This window comes from Cynara cardunculus, unplaced genomic scaffold (assembly GCF_001531365.2).
Source record: "Cynara cardunculus var. scolymus isolate 2C unplaced genomic scaffold, CcrdV1 Un_Scaffold_2194, whole genome shotgun sequence".
NCBI lineage: Eukaryota > Viridiplantae > Streptophyta > Magnoliopsida > Asterales > Asteraceae > Cynara > Cynara cardunculus.
The window spans coordinates 18614-38581 of record NW_020201010.1 but is presented as its reverse complement, the minus strand read 5'-3'; the positions used below and the strand labels follow the sequence as shown (position 1 = coordinate 38581).

At 35.6% G+C, this 19968-nt stretch overlaps 2 protein-coding genes across 2 annotated transcripts; one reads left to right on the top strand and one right to left on the bottom strand.

Annotated features, from left to right (window-relative positions):
• Positions 1–883: 883 nt before the first annotated feature.
• LOC112502934 lies at positions 884–4674 on the top strand. Its single transcript, XM_025106955.1, has 15 exons — positions 884–989; positions 1645–1739; positions 1821–1934; positions 2198–2302; positions 2416–2487; positions 2624–2736; positions 2839–2976; positions 3238–3306; positions 3380–3470; positions 3565–3640; positions 3719–3815; positions 3895–4012; positions 4169–4228; positions 4297–4407; positions 4567–4674. Exons 1-15 carry the CDS (start codon positions 884–886, stop codon positions 4672–4674), a joined length of 1473 nt encoding a protein of 490 aa, XP_024962723.1.
• A 774-nt stretch (positions 4675–5448) lies between these two features.
• Positions 5449–19175, bottom strand: LOC112502935 (acetyl-coenzyme A synthetase, chloroplastic/glyoxysomal). The gene is made up of 18 exons (XM_025106956.1): positions 18850–19175; positions 18307–18450; positions 18043–18198; positions 17831–17953; positions 17562–17730; positions 15698–15780; positions 14686–14787; positions 14508–14596; positions 12547–12637; positions 11427–11540; positions 10081–10157; positions 9911–9989; positions 9750–9818; positions 9483–9658; positions 9164–9220; positions 7169–7259; positions 6977–7075; positions 5449–5746 (listed from the first exon to the last, which is right to left on the bottom strand). The coding sequence occupies exons 1-18, from the start codon at positions 19045–19047 to the stop codon at positions 5561–5563; spliced, it is 2103 nt and encodes a 700-aa protein (XP_024962724.1). The 5' UTR covers positions 19048–19175; the 3' UTR covers positions 5449–5560.
• Positions 19176–19968: the final 793 nt, after the last annotated feature.

Genomic DNA, 19968 nt, shown 5'->3' with positions numbered 1-19968 from the left:
TTTCTCTATTTTAATATACTATTTAGTATAGTTGTTAGCGTAAACATTTTCAAAAAAATCTATTTTAACATGGCTGTTGGAGATGTTCTTAAAATTGCTGTACAGACAATAACTTCAATAGTTAATGCCAAATTTTATACCTTTAGGTATATTCTTTTTCATGCTTTTCGGTACGTTTAAAATTGGCAAAAATTTTGAAAAACTAAAGAACTATCCCAATTTGAATGATCAAGTATTTTGTACTATTTTTTTGAATGAAAAAACCATTAAACTTTCTCATTTTAAATGATTACGTCCCCTACTATCTCTTTTTAATGAAAAAACCATTAAACTTTCTCATTTTGAATGATTAAGTCTCCGAACATTTTTTTTTAATAAAATAAACCATCGAACTCTAAAAATTGCTTACTTAAATCATTTTAACCAAAATTACATGTAACCAACTAGAAAGATCTCAAGGTATAACTACTCGTAATCCTCTAAAACTGGATCAAAAAGAGGGAGATCGATAATAGGGGCCAACTATGTGATAGCCGATATGATTAAAAACAGGCACCGATAGGGTGACATGGGTTTGAAGGGCATAGGGTTGGAAACGGTAAAATTGTTTAGGTTTTTTTTGTACTTTAAGACCATTCTAGTCAGTTAAATATTTTTTTTTTTGTTAAAAGAATGTAGTTAACTAATTTTTACAAGTTTGATAATTTATTTATTACAAAAAATGTTGCATGGCATAAGGAGACCAACAGGAAGCAAAGCCATCGACATTAATTGATCGACAGTTTGGATTTGTTAATTGAATCCATTTTGGTGTGAAACAGATGAGATGCTTCAACTCTCCACATTCCTTCCATTAGATTGAGATTCGATCAAACATTAAAAAATGGGTATTCCTGCCAAACAGAACAAGGAAGTCATTCGATTGGAACGTGAATCGGTAATTCCAGTTTTGAAGCCTAAGCTCATCATGACTTTGGCCAATCTCATTGGTATGTATGTATAAATCTTTTCAAATCCATTATTTTCCTTACCTGCCTGCAACTACGACTCAATGCCATCTTTGTGTTTCGTTAACTATAATGCATCTTTTATGTGTGTGTGTATGTGTGTGTGTGTGTATATATATATATATAGAGAGAGAGAGAGAGAGAGAGAATGCTATGCATGAATTCATAAGATCCCTCTTTACCTTATTCTACCTGTCATCCTCGCAAGTCAGCAAAAGGATCTGTCGCAATTAATGATGTATCTGCATTGTTTTTTTATTGCCTCAGGTACATATGCTCCCGGCTATAAATTTGGGATTTTGATCACTTACCAACATGAATTAATATACGCATTCACTTTCACATACATGTGTGATTTTATTTGTCATGCCATTTGTAACCACTACATTCTCTGAAATGATATATACATCGCTTTTTTATATCAATTCTACTACTTTTCAAGTGACAAACTTATTTGGGTTTTATAGTATGTTTCTAGTATGTGTTATAGAGTTCCATGACAAATAGATCAAGTTTGATTTAGCATATTGATCATCAAAAGTCCAAGTGCATTTTTATTTTCTTAAACCAGGATGGTGCGTTCGGCAAAATGTAGATTTTAAATATTATCTTTGTTGGAATTGTTTATACCGTGCAGAACAGAGTTCTGACCGGGCAGAGTTCTTGAAGCTCTGCAAGAGAGTTGAGTACACGATTCGAGCATGGTATCTTCTCCAGTTTGAAGATCTTATGGTATTATCAACTCTCTTCTCCAAAATTTCTACTTGTCCTTGATATATATTTTGTTAGTTGATTTTCTTGGTACACTTGCAGCAACTATATGCACTCTTTGATCCTGTCTATGGGGCTCAGAAATTGGAGCAGCAGAATTTATCCTCTGAAGAGATTGATGTCCTTGAACAGAACTTCCTCAACTATATGTTTAAGGTAGCATGCTTCATTCTTACCATGAAATGTTATACTTGACCATGTGAATATAGAAACAGAACCCAATATTTCAAATGCATCCATAGTTTTCCTGTGTTCGCCATCGCAATTTACGCTCCCTTATGACATTACAAGGAACAGTTTGGAACATATACACATTGGTATTCAGTAATGCTCGTTATGTTCTCTGGGTAGTCAACCATGTCGCACTATACGCTTTCTTTGGTGTTTTGTATGAAGTTCACTATTTCATATCAATGCAGGTAATGGAAAAGAGTAATTTTAAGATTGCTACTAATGAGGAGATTGCAATTGCACAATCAGGGCAGTATCTTCTGAATCTTCCTATCTCAGTGGATGAATCAAAGGTATTATACATGCCTTTCTAAAAGCCATGCACTTGAATATGGTTTTTCATAATCATTTTCAGGTGATTCTTCTGCTAATACCTATTAATATATGTTATTCTCATTTAATGTAGCTTGATAAGAAGCTACTGAAGAAGTACTTTGCGGAGCATCCTAAAGAAAACCTTCCTGACTTTGCAGATAAGGTGTTGCTGGTGTACTAGCTTAGAAATATCTGAGTATACCTAACCTTGGTATATGATATATTAAAGTATATCGGTGGTTAATGCTTGAATATAGTTTGTGGATTGAATGCCTTTTGTTCATCATTGATTTTTGCAGTATGTAATCTTTCGACGTGGCATTGGAATTGATCGTACGACTGATTACTTTTTCTTGGAGAAGGTGGACATGATCATTGCACGCATATGGGGATGGATCATGAGAGTGACTAGGCAAGTTCCCTGACAAATCAATGCTAATTTAACTTAAACTGTAGAATGTGGATTATACAACTAGTATCTTATCTAGAAAAGTTGTAATTAATGTGCTTGCAGGCTAGAAAAGATATTTTCAAGTAAATTAAGTGCACGATTTAAGAAAGATATTAAGAAAGACGATGAAACCACAGAAGACCAAGAATTTCAGGATGACTTGTATGTTGAGCGCATCCGGATTGAAAATTTGGATTTCAGGTTGTATCTATTATTAACTCTTTGTTTATTGTTATAGCTAGGTTGCACTACTTTTTTTATATGGAGGGGGAGACCCCTCCTATCAAGTAAAAAAATCAAAAACATTAAGCACAATTTATCTCTTGGACTTCCAAAATTGTTGTAACAAAAAAAAATTACAGAAACCACTATAAATTATTTTTATCTCGAGTCAATCTCAATTAAACCAAAATGTTTAATGACACTAAAATCACCAACAACTGACACATTAATTTTTACCAGTTTACAGAATTTGGCGAGTAAGATTACAATCCAAGAACCTACTTTTGACAGGATAATTGTGGTTTACAGGTATGATTCGCATTGGTAGTTAGTGTCAAAGTTCATTAAATATTTCATTTGGTGGTGGGGTTAAAATGTGCAGGCGAGTAGGCGGCACCAAGGGAAAAAAGGAGCGAGGAATCTTCGTGAAGCATTTAAAACAAATTCCAATGGCAGATATGGAAATTGTCCTGGTGAGTGAGTGTTCCTTCACCATCATCATCATCTGTCCTTTTTCATCTACCAGCGACTTTCTTTAATTTAATATATTGTAATTTGTACTTACAGCCGGAGAAGAAAAACCCAAGTCTAACCCCTATGGACTGGGTGAAATTTCTTACAACTGCTGTACTGGGCCTGGTTAGTGATCTTGAATCATGATCAACTCCTCACTCTTGTTTTTCCTACAAGTTTTAATTTGTTTTTTTTTCCTTCCAGGGAGCTGCCACTGGTTCAATCGAGACGCCTCAAGCTGACTTTTGGGTCATAGTTGCCGTCATCTCTACAGTAGTTGGTTATTGTGCCAAAATATACTTCACGTCAGTCTTGTTTATGTTTTCCAATTAATTGTGGGATGTGTATGGTTTTAGTTACCAATCTTGATCCAACTGAATGTAGGTTTCAAGCAAATATGGATACATATCAGAACTTAATTACACAGTTCATGTATGACAAACAATTGGATAGTGGAAAAGGAACTCTTCTTCATTTGTGTGATGATGTGATTCAACAAGAAGTAAGTCTATAAGAATTTATTTTACTTTTACATAATTTATGGTGCTCAAGTATAACTTCACAAGGCCAAGCCACAAATCTTTTTCTTCTTAAGTCGATATAAATTCCTTGTATAATGAGCTTAACTAATTTAATCAGTTAGTTTAATCATTTCCAGGTAAAAGAGGTTATCATTTCTTTCTTTATCTTGATGGAACAAGGCAAAGCCACTCTAAAGGTATTGCTCCGTGTATATATGGACCAGATTTGCACAGTGCATACAAGTAATTAATAAGCATGATGCAGGAACTCGACATTAAATGTGAGGAACTAATAAAGGAAGAGTTTGGTGAGAGATGCAACTTCGACGTGGATGATGCAGTCCAGAAATTGGAAAAGTTGGGCATTATTGTTAAGGTGAATTACTTGTTTTCTTTTCTTTTATCTTCTATGTCAATGCCAATGCCAATGCCAACTTTATAATAATAATAATAATTATTATTATTATTATTATTATTATCATTATTATTATTATTATTATTATTATTATTATTATTATTTTGTTTCTGAATTTAGGATGCAATAGGAAGGTATTATTGTGTTGGTCTTAAACGTGCGAATGAGATCATTGGCACCACCACAGAAGAGCTGGTACTTAAGGCAAGGCAGGAGAGCAGTGCTTAAACATTTGGCATGCTCTTGCTCACAAATCATCTGATAATAAATTATCTCTGTTTTCTGCGTTCCTAAAATTTCAGTCATTATTATTAGAATTTGGGGATTCGGGGATTCAAATCTAGCGATAATTATATTTGTTGTATTCATAACAATTTCTTTTTGTAATGTATCATCAAGTGAATCATGTTCATGTGGGAGGGGTCATTTTAAAATGATTTTACGATGCAATATATATATATAAAAGAAGATGAATCAGAAGCCTATCAAAGCTTCTGTTCAGTAACATCATCAGCCCCAACGTGCATAGTGAAAATAATGGAACTTTATTGTTTAAAATGCATGCAATGACCACTCTTAAGAATAAGGTTGGTGGATTGACAATTTAGGAGGTGTTTGGGATTGTTTTTTTGAAACAACTTATGCTTTTCTATAAAAGCACTTATCAACTTATTACAAGTCAGAATGGTTTAACTTTTTCTATGAAAGCACTTATTATGAATGACAAAGATGAGACGGTTTGGGGTCATGTTTTTGCGTTGAACATTTTACAATGTATTCAATTACTAGAGGAAAAATCGTTGCTTCTTTAAAAGTGAAATCAACAGTATTATCAACACAATATGAACCTATAGCGGTTTTCTGCTCTGAATACACAAGTTTTAGGTCATCTAAATAAAATATGCACTCTGGATCATACTTCTAAAAGCATTCACTCATATATATATATATATATGTGTTTATATATATATATATATATATATATATATATTTATTTATTTAACTTCAAAATAGATTTCCATCCCAGCTTCTGGTGTACCTTGTCTAATGTAATTTGTCATTCATTATCCAAAACAACTTTGTTGACTTTGAACTAGGGATGGAGTTGGTAAATTTAGGAATCAGCTAGAGCAATAAGCTGATCAACCACGCTTGGGTCTGCTAGCGTGCTTGTATCCCCCAGCTCATCTAGCTGCCTAGAGGCAATTTTCCGCAGAATTCTCCTCATTATCTTTCCACTTCTTGTCTTTGGAAGACTAGGAGCCCAATGAATTTTGTCAGGAGCTGCAAATGCTCCAATCTGATATGTAAATAAGGCAGCTTCAGAATAAAGTTCTACATTGAAATATAAAGCACTTTACTCAAACTCATAATGTTCATGCACGTTGGCTTACAAGTCTGTTACAACTCCATCTTTGTCATCTTTTACTTCTTTTTTCTGTAAGTAACCTAATATCAAAGGGAATGTGGAGTCTTGCTTATATAATCTCCATATTTCTGGTTCTCAACTAAACAATGCAAAAATATGAGCTAGTCTGTATGTGACTCCAAAAATTTGCAAATAAAAATCAAATCTCCCTTGCCTGTGGACTAGCCACAACATGCTGTTGGTGAACCAAGTAAGTCTGTGTGTTTCTTTTATTGTTCCTTATCTTTTTTCTTTGTTCCATTCATCATAATAATCACCTACCTTACAACCAAAGGTAGAGGGAGGCCCATTTGGGTTATTGTTTAAAGACTACTTCTAGGTGCTGTGGTTTACTTCGTTTGGCAAGAAAGGAATGTGAGAATCTTTAGCAAGACTGGAAAAGTAGAAGTTACAATTAACATTATCATCCATATTGTTTGCCTAAGAGTAACAGGATTAAGTATTTAGGATAATGACAATACAAAGAGGTTGCCGAAAAGTGGACTTTTGTGTCTCCGACAAGTAATGATGTCCTTTTGTGAATGTAGTTTATTTCAGGGGGATTTTATATAATGATGTCCTTTTGTGAATGGAGTTTGTTCCTCATCTAGCTTTTCTTCTGACCCTCTACAATGAGTTGATGAGATGGAGAAATTCATTAGTGGGAGAAAAAGTGTTCGAAGAATTTGTTGGAACATTTATAAGGGTAAAATTGTTGTGTTTTTTTATCGTAGACATCTATTATGGGACGAGGGGAGGGGTAATGTATATTTTCCAGCAACTAAACCAGCCTTTTCCAAAAAAATGGTACATAAAAAACCTGTACATGGTTTTTAACATCCGATGATTTTTGCTGAACCAAAGGATTCTGAGTGACGCTTCAACTATTCAAAGATGAGATTCTCCAGGCCTAGAAACATAATGGACAGTCGTAGTTCACCTTAAGTGGTGAAGCTTGAAGACAGAGTAGTTGAAAATATGTTGGAACTTCATCAATTTGCAATTTTAAGATACTCAGAGGTAAAATAAGGTCACAGATTTGCTCGGTAACATTCATAGTAGCCATTTAACATATATAAAAAGATTTTACCAGGTTAAAAGGCCAAATAAATAACAACTTACTTGGTTTCGAACCACAAGCACGAGGCTTTTGCGGAGGTCTTGGCTGTATGGAACACCCTCCACCAGAGTAACAAATGCATATATGCCCTGCCCTTTGACCTGAAGAGAAATCAGATGATGAATTGCTCAAGCGTATGCAACAACACTTGCTGAGAAGACAGTACCATATGCACATAACATGCAGAAAGGTACCTCATGCTCAACACCAACAACAGCTGCTTCAGCACAGTGGGGATGTGAAACAAGAGCGGATTCAACTTCTGTCGTCCCAATACGGTGTCCACTGTTCATATTGAAAAGTGGTAACTAATAAATAAAAGCAGAACTCAGGATATATGATACAAGAACAACCTCCTGGTTATATGACAACTCTTAACGCTCGTCATACTCATGCATTGCTTCTATCAACACATGGATGTCATGATACAGACATTGGGATGAGGTATGACTCTGCAAGAACAGGCGTGGAACGGATTGTGGAGACAAGGGACAGGGGGTTGGTCTGGAGATTTCATGCATATATCCTAAAACCACATATTATAGCACATCATGCACACCAAGGTTGATTGTTACTTTCTCTGAAAGAAAGTGGCTCTCGGTTCCTGACTCCTGTGAACCAGTTTGAGTAGTTCCAAAGAAAAAGTTGATGATTATGAGGAAGCCACTTTGAGGTCACAAATAACCTTATACATGACATGTTGAGCATCTTTGATATACATGCTCTCACTTAAGGAGTGATAGATATGAGGTTATTTGCATTACTATATCTTTGTTTATTCTTTGCGGCTTTCACTGGGGTTGTCTTTACCATCACCAACATTTAACTGTGTTTATGTACGGCTCATTTTATGAACATGTCCACAATTTATATTTTTAAACCTGTTTCATGTAAACAAATTTACACCAAGGGTTCATTAAAAAAAAATCAACAGGTTAATATGATATAACATTAATAGCAAAATTGTCAAACAGCATGGTGGCAACACATCGTTTGCATGCCTATCTCGAAGGACTAGGGGTTTTGGCAGGACAAAAGGTCTTTTAATTGGATTACTTGAAATTGATTATGAACTCATTAGCCTGAATTGAACTTTAAGAGTTCATCTGATCTAACTAAAATATTAGTAAATCTCCTATAGCTTCCAAGACCATCATTCCCCATTCTAAAACATGAAAAGTAAATTTGCAAAGATCAGAAAGTAAAAGWWAAWWRKWRRAMKTGGTTGCTATTGGTGAGTGATTATTGCATACATGTAAGTCCTTCCAAAGCTTGGGAGATCAAAAAGTGTCCAACAAATGCAAGTGTCCTTTAGTATGCATCCAACTTCCTCTAACTTCACATTCAAATTTGAATTTAAATGATTTCTCTCTTCACATACACATAGTAGTTGATGCAGCATCAAAGTTGTTTAAGGCTCAAGGCGCACTTAGGCGCAACGGGGTCGTGGGGCCTACGTGCAAGGAGTAGGCGTGAGGCCCGGGGCTCAGGAATGCGAGGCGCAAGTTATCAATACACACAAACACACTCACACACATAGTTACACACAACAAGTCTCCAATGCAACAACCAATAGTACTTCGATAGAGGCAGAAGGGTTTTAAGCGTGAGCCATGAAGAAGTTTTAAGGTCTGGGTATTTATAGAGAAGGAGACTTGAAGTTCTAAGGACTTAGTATTTAATATTAGGGTTTGACTTATGTCATCTATTTAATAACACTTCCTTAAGAAATCTAAGAGATGGGAAGATGAGAAAACTTATTTAATTTTAGGGTTTAACTAGGTATTTAGTAACTCTTTATGAGGCGCACCTAGGCCCACAAGGTGCAGTGCCTTAGTGAGCCTCGTTACGCTAAGCCTTAACTTGAAAAAAGCCCATGACCTTGAGACTCATGAGCCTCAGAGCCTAGGCAGAAGCGCTTTTAACAACTATGTGCAGCATGATAAAAAAACTCATTCATGAGATTATTCGATTCAATTGCCAAATTCAACATGTCCAAGTTGGCGATTTGACAAGTCTATTTTTGTCATGTTCTACCTTATTCTTTTTATTTTTCCTTCTTCAGTCTAAATTCATTGTTTTGGGTGCTAACAGTTGTCCACAAAAACTTAATACAGTTAAAGAAAAGGATTGGTACTTGGATATATAGGAGAGATATAGATACATAAACGACGAGTTAATGAAGATACCTGACATTAATTACATCATCAACTCTCCCTGTAAGCCAATGATATCCATCCTTGTCCCTAAAACACAATTAAACGTTCTAGCTAACGACATATTTGAAGACGTAAGAGAAGAAAACGTAAAACAGATTAGGAAAGAATCATCTAAACATGACGGATATATACCAAGAGGCTTTTTGACAGAAAGTATCGACCTCACTCAAGTTACCCAGGGTATGTGGTTGAAACTTCACAAGGTGCTGTAAATGTGTCCATGTGGGCATGTTTCACATATGAAAACTAACACATAAACGAAATTTTATGATACTCAACACGTTATTACCTACTGCAGCCATCACCACTAAAATAATAGCCAGGGAACGCCCTGAAATAAGTCGTTTCATATCTCTCATGATCACCATAGAGAGTCCTGAATGCCCCTGGCCATGAGCTTTTAACACATAAATAGCCGCTGCACTCACCTTCAATTTCATTTCCCTTCTCATCCACTATGACAGGCTGAATTTTTTTAGGGAGGTAGGAAAAAGAGAGTTAGAAAAGATCAAATAATAATGGTGAAACATATGCAGTTCAATCGTCTGTAGGATACCTGAACCCCGAAAAATGGGAAAGTGGCAGAACCAGGTTTCAGAGGCCATGCGCCCGGCAAGGGAGTAATCTGGAGGGAATGATGGTGAACGCCAATAATAGTTTGACATTAATGGCATATGAATATATGACAGATGAAAAAATATTTATACAAGTGTATACCATGAAGCCCCCCGTCTCTGTTTGCCACCAGGTATCTGATATGGGACACCTTGAATCTCCAACTACATTGAAAAACCACCTGTCAAGTCAAAAAAATAAATTTTATAATGGAGCACATACAAAAACATCGTCTTCTGAAGAAACAATTGGAAGTTGATTTGGGAAAGAACCTCCATGCACTTGGGTTGATCGGCTCACCAACACTACCAAGGACGCGTAAAGATTTACGAGAATAGCGAGTAACATACTGCATGGTCAAGAACACACAAGATTACACCTCTCTCTCTCTTTCTTTCCTCTTTAAAGTAATACTCGGTAAAGTAATAAACTCTCTAAGACAATTTAGTGAAATATGATTCTAGTGTTAGTGTATAAACATTGTTGATTTTGTTAGACCTCTTGGATGAGAAGCCACTGTCGGGTACGGCTTCATGATTTTTTCTATGTTGTTTATATAGCATACTCTCTCACCACCATACATTACATTATCTTTACTAGAAGCATTCCATGTTGTCAATGCATATCTGAGAAAGCATTGGGCAAGCAACTGGTCTTTGTATCTATCCACGGTACCATTTGACTTCTTTTAAGCCAAGCCACCCTGTTGTTGCTTGCCAGACTAATTTTCACCTTCCATCAATCATCATATTTTGACCATCCTCCATTTCCCTTGGTAAGAAGTCAGATCTGGTAGCAACTCCTAGGGGTGCACCATGTAGAACACCAGCACAAAAGACTTTTGGAGGAAATACTGGACGAAAATCCAGCTTGGAAGAATTCTTCAAAGCTATTCACTTTCTAATTCATTATACTCCTAAGTCTTTCATATCCAAAACAGGGATTAATGTTTTAACAATAAGCATTTAGTCTGGTATGAGTATTGTTGCCATAGAGACAAAGCCACTAGGTGCAAATACTTCTTATGGAAATACTAACTTAAGAGGTGGCATGATACTTTGAGATTGTGCCCTATTACAGAGGCTTTGGTGGGACAGGCATACAGAGGCCTTAATTGTTGTGGATGACACGAGGTCTTGATGTCTTGTTACTATCATCCACTCAGAATCCAAAAAAGTTACTTTATCTTTTTATATATCATTCTGCAAGCCGAAAAATAGACCCTTGTTTAGTTAACTGCAGGCCCAGTACATATTACATGCTGAATACTGCACTTCTGACTAAAATATACAATTCAACTCATTGGAAGTATACATAGATGTGGCCTTCCACCCTTTGTAATAATTTACATGAGAAGTGGATTATGGAGATATTGGAGAAGAGCCAAATAGCCAAGTAACATTAGTAATGAATAACAATGCAAAGAACTATATTATCTTGATTTAGCATCTATCTATATTGTTGATAACAAAGATTTCTGGGTTGTTTTCTTGTTGATGCTGAGACGTGATGTAAGCAGGGAGTAAAAGATATATGATTAAACAAAATATCCAAACCAGATAGGATCACATAAATAGGTATAACACATCAGATATACACAGAAGAAGAGACCCCTTGCCTCGTTGCCGTCACGCATAAGAGACCGCACCAGTGTAGGAGCAGTGTAGAATATCGTCACCTTGTACTTGTCAACAATGTCCCAGCAGCGTCCAGAATCTGGGTAGTTAGGAACCTGCAGGTAGCATTTATTTACAGTGTCAAAAGATGTTATCTCATATCAAAAGTTCCTAGTTCAATAAAACATAAACCCAAAAGTCAAGACACCCAATCTAAGAAAAAGACGTGTCTTGACTTCAGTTATTGGTCCATTCTAATGTGTTGGTGATCTCATTTATATTCTTTTGTGCTGATATCCATGGCTATTTTTTAACTTCTTCATATTTTCAAACATCCTCAGCTGTTCATTCCATTAAGATAAATATATATACAAAGGTTATGGGAGGTACATATCAGGAAACTATCAAAAAGATACTGGGAAATATTTACAAAATCCTAGAGAATATTTACATATTCTAACAACAGAAAGTAATCCACACAACCTATAAGCTGATTGTGACTACACATTCACACTGTCCCCAAAACACATGTGCTGAATAGAAACTATTCATTCGGTCTTCCAACAAGAAAATTTTCCCTTTCACATTTTCTTAAATGAGCTATAGGAGTCTCTCGTTGTTTTTAAGAAACAGAAAGTTGGGTCTCTCCTGGAAATTTAGCTCACTGAAATGATGCATATATTGTATAGAGTAAGAACTAATAGTAAGAGCATGATGTTAAAAACGTATCAAAGTTCTGCACAAATTTATCATTTATCATGCAAATATTTAAAAGTGGAGTTCAAGAAAATATATTAAGGTTAGTTAAACTATCAGAAACAACTTATTATAAAATCGTAGACATGTACATATGCCAGTATTTTCCAAAAATAACATGAAGATCTCAACTATTTAACACTTGATAGGTATCAATTAACATCTTAATCCTTCTGTTAAATTATAGTGATTTCAATGTGCTGAGAAGACCAAAACGTTTTCCTTTCAACATGAAAGCATGACAGAAAAATGAACATCCTTAATGCAATGCATCATAAGATGATAACCATTGTATTAGATTATCTGTAACCCTGAATGCTGAACCCCTGGTTATCAGGACAATACACCTAAACTGAATTGCTTTACCCCTTCATAAACTACAGTTGTTGCTCCATTAAGCAGAGGTCCATAAGTAACATAGCTGTGTCCAGTAATCCAACCACAGTCGGCTGTACACCTAGAATTTCAGAGGAAACAAGTGTTAGCACTTTCTGTCCATTTCTTGGACAGACACAATAGTGTAAGTTATTAGCAGAGGAAAATGCTTAACTAGCTTCAAATATATATACACCAACCTATTGAAAATGTATAGGATAACACCAAAGCAGCAAAAACTAATTAGAAATCCGACTACCAAAGGAAACGGTTTCAATCAAGAGGGTGTAGATACCGCCTCTTAACAATGGCTATGCCCTTTAACATAGTTAAGTGAAATGCCTGAACCTTACAGACTTGTTAGTACACTGCCACTTTGTTCACGAGAAGGTAGTTGGGCATGATTGACTTCTATCATCTATGTTCTAACTTGAGGAGTGTTGCAACAAACCCTATGTCTACTCCACCTTACCCAAGCTACAGGGTATGGAGCCATGTTAAATTGGCGTGCTCATGTGGGCTCACTACTTCCACAATGAGTGAACAAGTACAACGGCAGCTCTTGACTGCCTGACTCTTTGGGCCTCTCCTCTCAGTGTGTTACTACATAACATTGTTATTGAACCCAACATTCAAGACTTGTGTACAGCTATTGAGAAACAATTATGCTTCATATTTTCCAAGATGTCAGGTTAATCAAAAGGATACACAATGTGTCACATTAGATCTATTCTTGCACAGAGAACCTGCATCGTAGGCATCAGGAATCTGCAACCATGGTATGTCTATAATCAGTATACAAAATACCTCACTCTAGAGCACATTTGAGATACTTGAAGTTGATCTCGATCGGTACAAGGAGATGCTATGAACTAACTCACTATACACACGACAAAGATAATATTGGACCTAGTGACTCTAATAATTTAGCTTCCAACTAGCCTCCCATATAACCCTGTTCATCATGAAGTCCATTGTCATGCAGGTAGGCTTCACATTCAGCCTCTAAAACATAACTCTAACATCTCAGTTAAGAAACAAATGCCTATTCGATCTTAGTATCAGTTGGTTAACATGTTTAAGCCTCTTCCCTTTGCACAGTGTTCACTTATCCTATCCAAGATGGCTCTCAAAGATATCAGAATATGCTTTGTATACGGGTGGAAATAGAACCTAGCAGTCTAAGCACACATGCGAGAGAAGACAAAGAAGCAAACTTAGAAACCATTTTAAAATTGATTATGATATATTACAAACACCATCAGAAAGCCAGGAGATAAAATTGACTGCTTGTAGTGGATGACACGTCCCTATGTATGAAACTGAAATCTGTTGGTGATTTTACATCAATCATTTGGTGTAATTGTGATTTAGCCGAGATTAAGGGGTTTTGGTTAACCTATAATATGGTTAGAAGGTGAGGAGAGCACACTCGTGCAAGCCAGGGGATGAAATTGACTGCTTGTATTGAATGGGGCATCCCTATGTATGAAAACAAAAATGTACTAAATCCCTTGTTAGATATCAGGTTTTCTCTATGCAATGAAACATCAGCTTACAAAGGAGAAATAGATAAGCACGTCGCAGTTTCACAGTTTTATAACTACATACTAAAACAAAACAAAATTTATTAGCTACATGCTTACACTTGCAATAATATTAATTACATCATCTTCTTCCAATTTTGATTAAATTAACTATTAAAAATGATTAATTTGGGACGAGAGAAAAAAGGGAATTTGACGAAGAAAACGTTAACCTCAACTTTTCCTAATGACCTTTGTTAACTAATTTGATTAATATATGATGTAACTTTTTAATTAATATTTTTATTAGAACATAGGTATACAATTGATAGATCTTCCTTTTGGAAGTACGCAATGTGATGCCACTACATATTAGTATTTTTCCCAGAATCAGGATAAACTAGATTTTCAGAAATTAAGACATACCAGTATATATCAGATTCTTTATAGTCGAATGCATATTTGAATGTTGTTGCAGTGTATATCATGTATCCTCCTGTAGTATGCAGAACACCCTATCAAATGCACAGGCATGATTCATTATAGAACTCGACCACAAACCAAAAAGAAAAAGATACTTCAGGATGATAAGGAACTTAAATACCTTGGGCTTTCCAGTACTTCCACTAGTATAAAGAAGGAAAAGTGGATCCTCCGCATCAACCCACTCCACATCACACTTAGTAGCGTATTTTGGAACGACATCCTGGAAAAATTAGAAGGCAAGTGAACTACTGAGCTACAATCAGAAAGATAGTCCAACATGAAGCATGCTTATGAAGATTGAACCACTACCAATACCAAGCGTGAGGATTAAAAAGTTACAGTTTAACAATACATATGTTTTCAACAGAAAGAGGAACAACCCAGATCTCCAAAAGGCCAAGAAGACATGACAAACATATAAAAGATAATTGTTTTTCCACCTGTGTCCGTTCCAGAGAAACACATATCATAAAAAATGAGATGATATGCCAAGATTAGGCATCCCCTTCCTTCAAAAACTGTTGTAAAAGTCTCTTCGGCTCCTTCTTGATGTAATGCAACAGTGATCGACGTGGAAAAATTTTGCATCCAACTTCATATATGAAAAGTCCAACATGTTACCCATACATCCCTAAGACATTTCTAAAAGAGCCTAGAAGTTTAATGCACATGATCATATAATGATAACTTAGAAATTAAATGGTTTAGCATATGTGCAAAAGACCCACAAAAGTAAAGAAAAAAATATAAGATCAGAAGTCTCCAAACTTAAAGAAGGGGCAATAGGCAGCGTATGCAAAATTAATCATGTATAATAATTAATAATGTATACAATATAGTTTATGTTATTGTATTACATCAAAGATATCAGACAGAGGCCCAGACCAAACGGGCTAGGCCAAAGCACTACCAAGACCGGACCTGTCTGGACTGCCAATTCTTAATTGGTCCCTAGTCTGCCAGATCGGGACCGGTCCAGGCTTTTATCGGACCACTTTGACTACTAGGTCATTGACCAGACAGGATATTTTTGGACACCTCATGCCCACCTCTAATAGAGCATCCTTTGTTCTTTACACTGTGCAAGAAAAGAAGTTAAGAGTAGAGTATAAACCACATAGAATTACTACCTGCCACCAAACATCTCTTCCTTTTTGCCATTTAGTAGCTTCCTTCTTCATGGCTGATTCATTTTCGTACGTCAAGCATGAATCTGTTTTTGACAGAGAGAAAACAAGGTCATGGAAATGTAAAATAGATGTGTTGTGAAAACATCAACTACTAGCACAGTAAAAAAACAAGAGATCGAAGGTCCCTGTTAGCAGCAAGATTTAATGAGTTTAAAATTATTATTGTCCTGTTTATAATTTAGATCATTACATGTGTTCCGAAACGGGTTAGTACTATATCAGGCCTTTGGTTCTAGGTAAGACTCCTCTTCTTTTGTATCTTGTTGATTATTAGTATCCTCAGGTGGGACTTCCTGCTCAATACTGGCTTCTTTTGTTTCCTCCATGTAACTATTGTTGACCAACTTAGGCATTAAATTTATTAGTAGCTTCCTGGACATTTATTTTGTTCATTACCATTAGACTTTGCTTTCCTCTCTGAGGTTTAGTTTATGTCAAAGATACATCATTATTGTGCGAGATATTTGAATTTAAGTGTCATATACATTAAAGGGAAAATGGTTTCCAAAGCTTAACCTTAATAAGGTCATTAGACTTCAAATTGAAGTAAGTTCCTTAATTTTCTAAGTGTTTCTAAACCCCTCTTTCCTGTCCAAAAGAACTACAAATAATGTCCATCTCTGTGCACATGACCTTCTTTCAAGGGTGAATTAAAACCTAACCAAATACTCTTATATATTTATGTCATATGACAAAATTAATACATAACAAAAAGGAACATTTTACATTGTCACTACCCTTTCAGGAGAGAACTCTCTTATTCATGGCTAAAGGATGGGGTTTGAAAGAGATAATCTCAGGTGAAGACTCCTGTCATGACATAGCACATTCTGGAGTTGATAAGTAATAAAAGGCATTGTGTGTGTTTGAGAGTGAGAGTGAGAGAGAGAGAGACATAAAGCGGCTCATTTCTGTTTTCCGTGAGAAATTATAGGTGACCCAAGATCCTTGTGTTTTTGGTACCAGCAAAATGAAAAACTTGGTGATTTTGCACGAGGGAAACAGATAGGAAGTGATAAATTTTTATTTTGCATAAGTTTTGCCTGTGTATTTAGTTTTGTTTTTGTATTATACACTGTTTATGCCCCCCAACCAATTTATGTTCAGAGAAGCGAATACGTAAAAAGAAAAACTTTAAACATCAATAACATGGTAAGGATTTTGTTTGTTTTTTTCTTTAAAGGATTGGAAAGGATGATTTACACGCACTCAAGAACATGATTTAAGTTTGTATTTCCCAGTAACAAAATCCAGCATCCAAACCAAGAGCCCATATAAATTATGTTATTTCCTTTATATCCATGTGTTTAGTACAGTACCATCCCTGTGGTTAAGGGGGTTACAATGAGAACACAGAGTAAGCATTAACTTGATTCTATCAAGGGGGGATTTTGGTTTTTCAAGCTGCCATGAAAGGCGTTTTGATTTTCAACTTGCAAATGTGTACCTTAACCAACAAATATTTTCAGGCCGAAAATCGTCTCGTAACCTAGAAACATGTTAATTCCCCGCCTATACAAGAAAATAAAATGGTTTAAAAACCGATTCTCAAGTCTAAATCACATATTTTCAAATATAAGTCAAAACCAAGACCCTGGGTAAGCTTATTCGGATATACCTATAAAAAAATTTTGATGAATTAAGATTAGATGGTTTGCAAAATGTTTAAATCCATTCTCTCATTTTGTTTAAGTTCCTCAACTTTTGCATCCCAAGATTTTTAAAATCCAACATATACATGTACTTACTCCACTAATGAAACGTAAACCTCTGCAAATAGCTCAACTTAAGGACAGAAGTTCACCTACAGAGATTCCATTTTGAGATGATTCTGAGAGTGCAGCGTCAACAATGTCTTTGAGATTGATTATTTTATTCCCTCTTCTAACCGCATTGCAAGTTACCACAATCTTTGGTTTGCAATCCATAATTCTTTGGAGAAGCGATTCTGCAGAATATCCAGCAAAAACAACCTGAAAATCAAATGTAACTAGGTGTTAAATTTTTCTAGATGATCAAGAAATAAAATATAGATAGTTATTATAGGATGTGAAAGGCATTGCTAAGCAGTACCGAGTGAACGGCACCAATGCGGGCGCATGCCAGCATCGCGATTGGCAGTTCCATGAGCATGGGTAAGTAAATAATTACAGTATCACCCTTTTTAACACCATTGTCTTTCAAAAAATTTGCAAGCTGTCAAAAGGATGGAAAATGTAACAACAATTTAATAACGTGTATACACAATAACAGAGAAAGTAAAAGAAGCTGTGAAAGCATAAAACCTGGCAAACTCTCTCAAGCAGTTGTCTGTAAGTCAATGAGCCATCCAGATCAGGCTCATTTCCTTCCCAATGAATTGCAATTTTATCGCCATTCCCAGAATCTATGTTTTTATCCAAGCAGTTATAGCAGATATTGGTGATACCACCCTTGAACCACTGAGTAGCGAGATAGATAGATAGATAGATAGGAATGACCATCAGCTGGTTATGCGTGTGATATAAGATCAAAGAAGCAGAATCCGGGAAAAGTAGAGAACTATTTACCTGAATGTTGATATTCCCTTTTGTGACATCGAGATTCTCTGAGTAAACCTGTTGACCCCATTTCTCTTTCCAATAGAATTCCAATGCAATATCAGACCAAAAGCCAGCAGTGTCTTGGATTGACCTCTTGTACATCTCCAAGTACTGAAATAGTGCCCCGGATCATCAGTTTTTCAGATATATGATGAAAATGTTCATTAAAAGATAGTAATGCCAGTTTACCAAAGGGTGTAATGAGAATAAGGCTCCGAATCTTCCTTCCTTCTTATGATTAGAGTTCACTTCGTATTTTAAAATTCAAAGTAGAACCGTTCATTGAAATTCGATTTCTGTCTTATTTTTCTTTTTTAGGTCAAGATATTTTCATTGTAATATATCTTAATAGGGTAATGTAGCCACCAATTCTTTCTCAATAATGAAAAGAAACCTTTTTTTTTTTATCAATTCTATAGTTCAAAGCTTATGTATTTGACTAAACACCCACTCTAATTTTGGAACGGAGGATCTGTTACTGTTAATGTTTGAAAGAGGGTGGAATGATACCTTTTGGGGAGAGGGGACGTAAGCCTGTTGGGAGAAATCGGGACTGGGTAAGATGAGATCGTCCTCCTCGGATGCAAGAGACTCACCGAGTATCACAGCATTCAGCTCTGATATCTTGCCAGCACCCGATGGCAGAGTCGCCATTGACTCCACATGACGGAGGTGATTAGTTGTGGTCAGATTTTTCCTAGTGGCCATGATCGGCAACCGTGATTCGAACGGAGTTAAGAGTCAACTCTCCTCTTCTTCAGGGCGACAAATATGGAGAAATCGTGGAGATTTGAATTTGTGTAGCAAGAGTGGACCCAACCAACCTTGCTCCTGCCGGTTCGGTGCGGTAACGTCATTAATTATGCAGAGATCAAATCATATGACTTGATTGTATAACATCAAATGTCAAATTTGATGTTGTATCACAACAACTACATCAAATTTTAAAGAAAAATTTCAAAAAAACCCAAACAACTATACTAATTTCTTGAACTTGTACTTTTCTTTTCTGTTTCGAAAAACTATTAAATTTTCTTTTTTTAAATGTATTTTTATAATAAATAAATAATCAAATTTTTAAAAAAATTTACCTACATTCTTTTAACAAAAAAAAAAAAGTATTTATAATCGATTAAAAGGTTTTTTTTTTTTAAACCTAAATCAGTTTTATCATTTCCAAACCTTATATCCTATAAACTCCTTGCAAGCAACGCTATCACTTCCCCTCACCGCTCTATGTCGCCTTGTCGTTGTATGTTCTTCATATTGGTTATCATATTCCTAGCCCCTGCTACCGATCTCCCTACTTTTGATCTATGTATAGAGGTTACACGTAAAACTTAAGATTTTTATAGTCGCTTACAAGTAGTTTTTTCTTGTAAAACTTAAGATTTTGATCTACCGATCTCCCACATTACATATGCTTTTTGATTTACCCTTTGCTTGCTCTCTCTATATCTTTGCATAATAATAATAAGAGTTCATATTATTTTTGTATATTTGAGCTTTGAATTCTCTCTCTCTCTCTCTCTCTCTCTCACTCTATATATATATATATATATATATATATATCATACATATTACGTGATAATCCAAAAAACATCCGAACTTGGTATATTCTTACATATT

Coding starts and splice junctions, on each gene's coding strand:
- LOC112502934 (XM_025106955.1), top strand. CDS start 884: ATGGGTATTCCTGCCAAACAGAACAAGGAAGTCATTCGATTGGAACGT. Junction 2,303..2,415: donor TCTCAGTGGATGAATCAAAG/GTATTATACATG, acceptor CATTTAATGTAG/CTTGATAAGAAGCTACTGAA. Junction 3,816..3,894: donor TGTGCCAAAATATACTTCAC/GTCAGTCTTGTT, acceptor AACTGAATGTAG/GTTTCAAGCAAATATGGATA.
- LOC112502935 (XM_025106956.1), bottom strand. CDS start 19,047: ATGGCCACTAGGAAAAATCTGACCACAACTAATCACCTCCGTCATGTG. Junction 18,451..18,849: donor ACGTCCCCTCTCCCCAAAAG/GTATCATTCCAC, acceptor GCACTATTTCAG/TACTTGGAGATGTACAAGAG. Junction 9,659..9,749: donor TCCCATTTTTCGGGGTTCAG/GTATCCTACAGA, acceptor AAAAAAATTCAG/CCTGTCATAGTGGATGAGAA.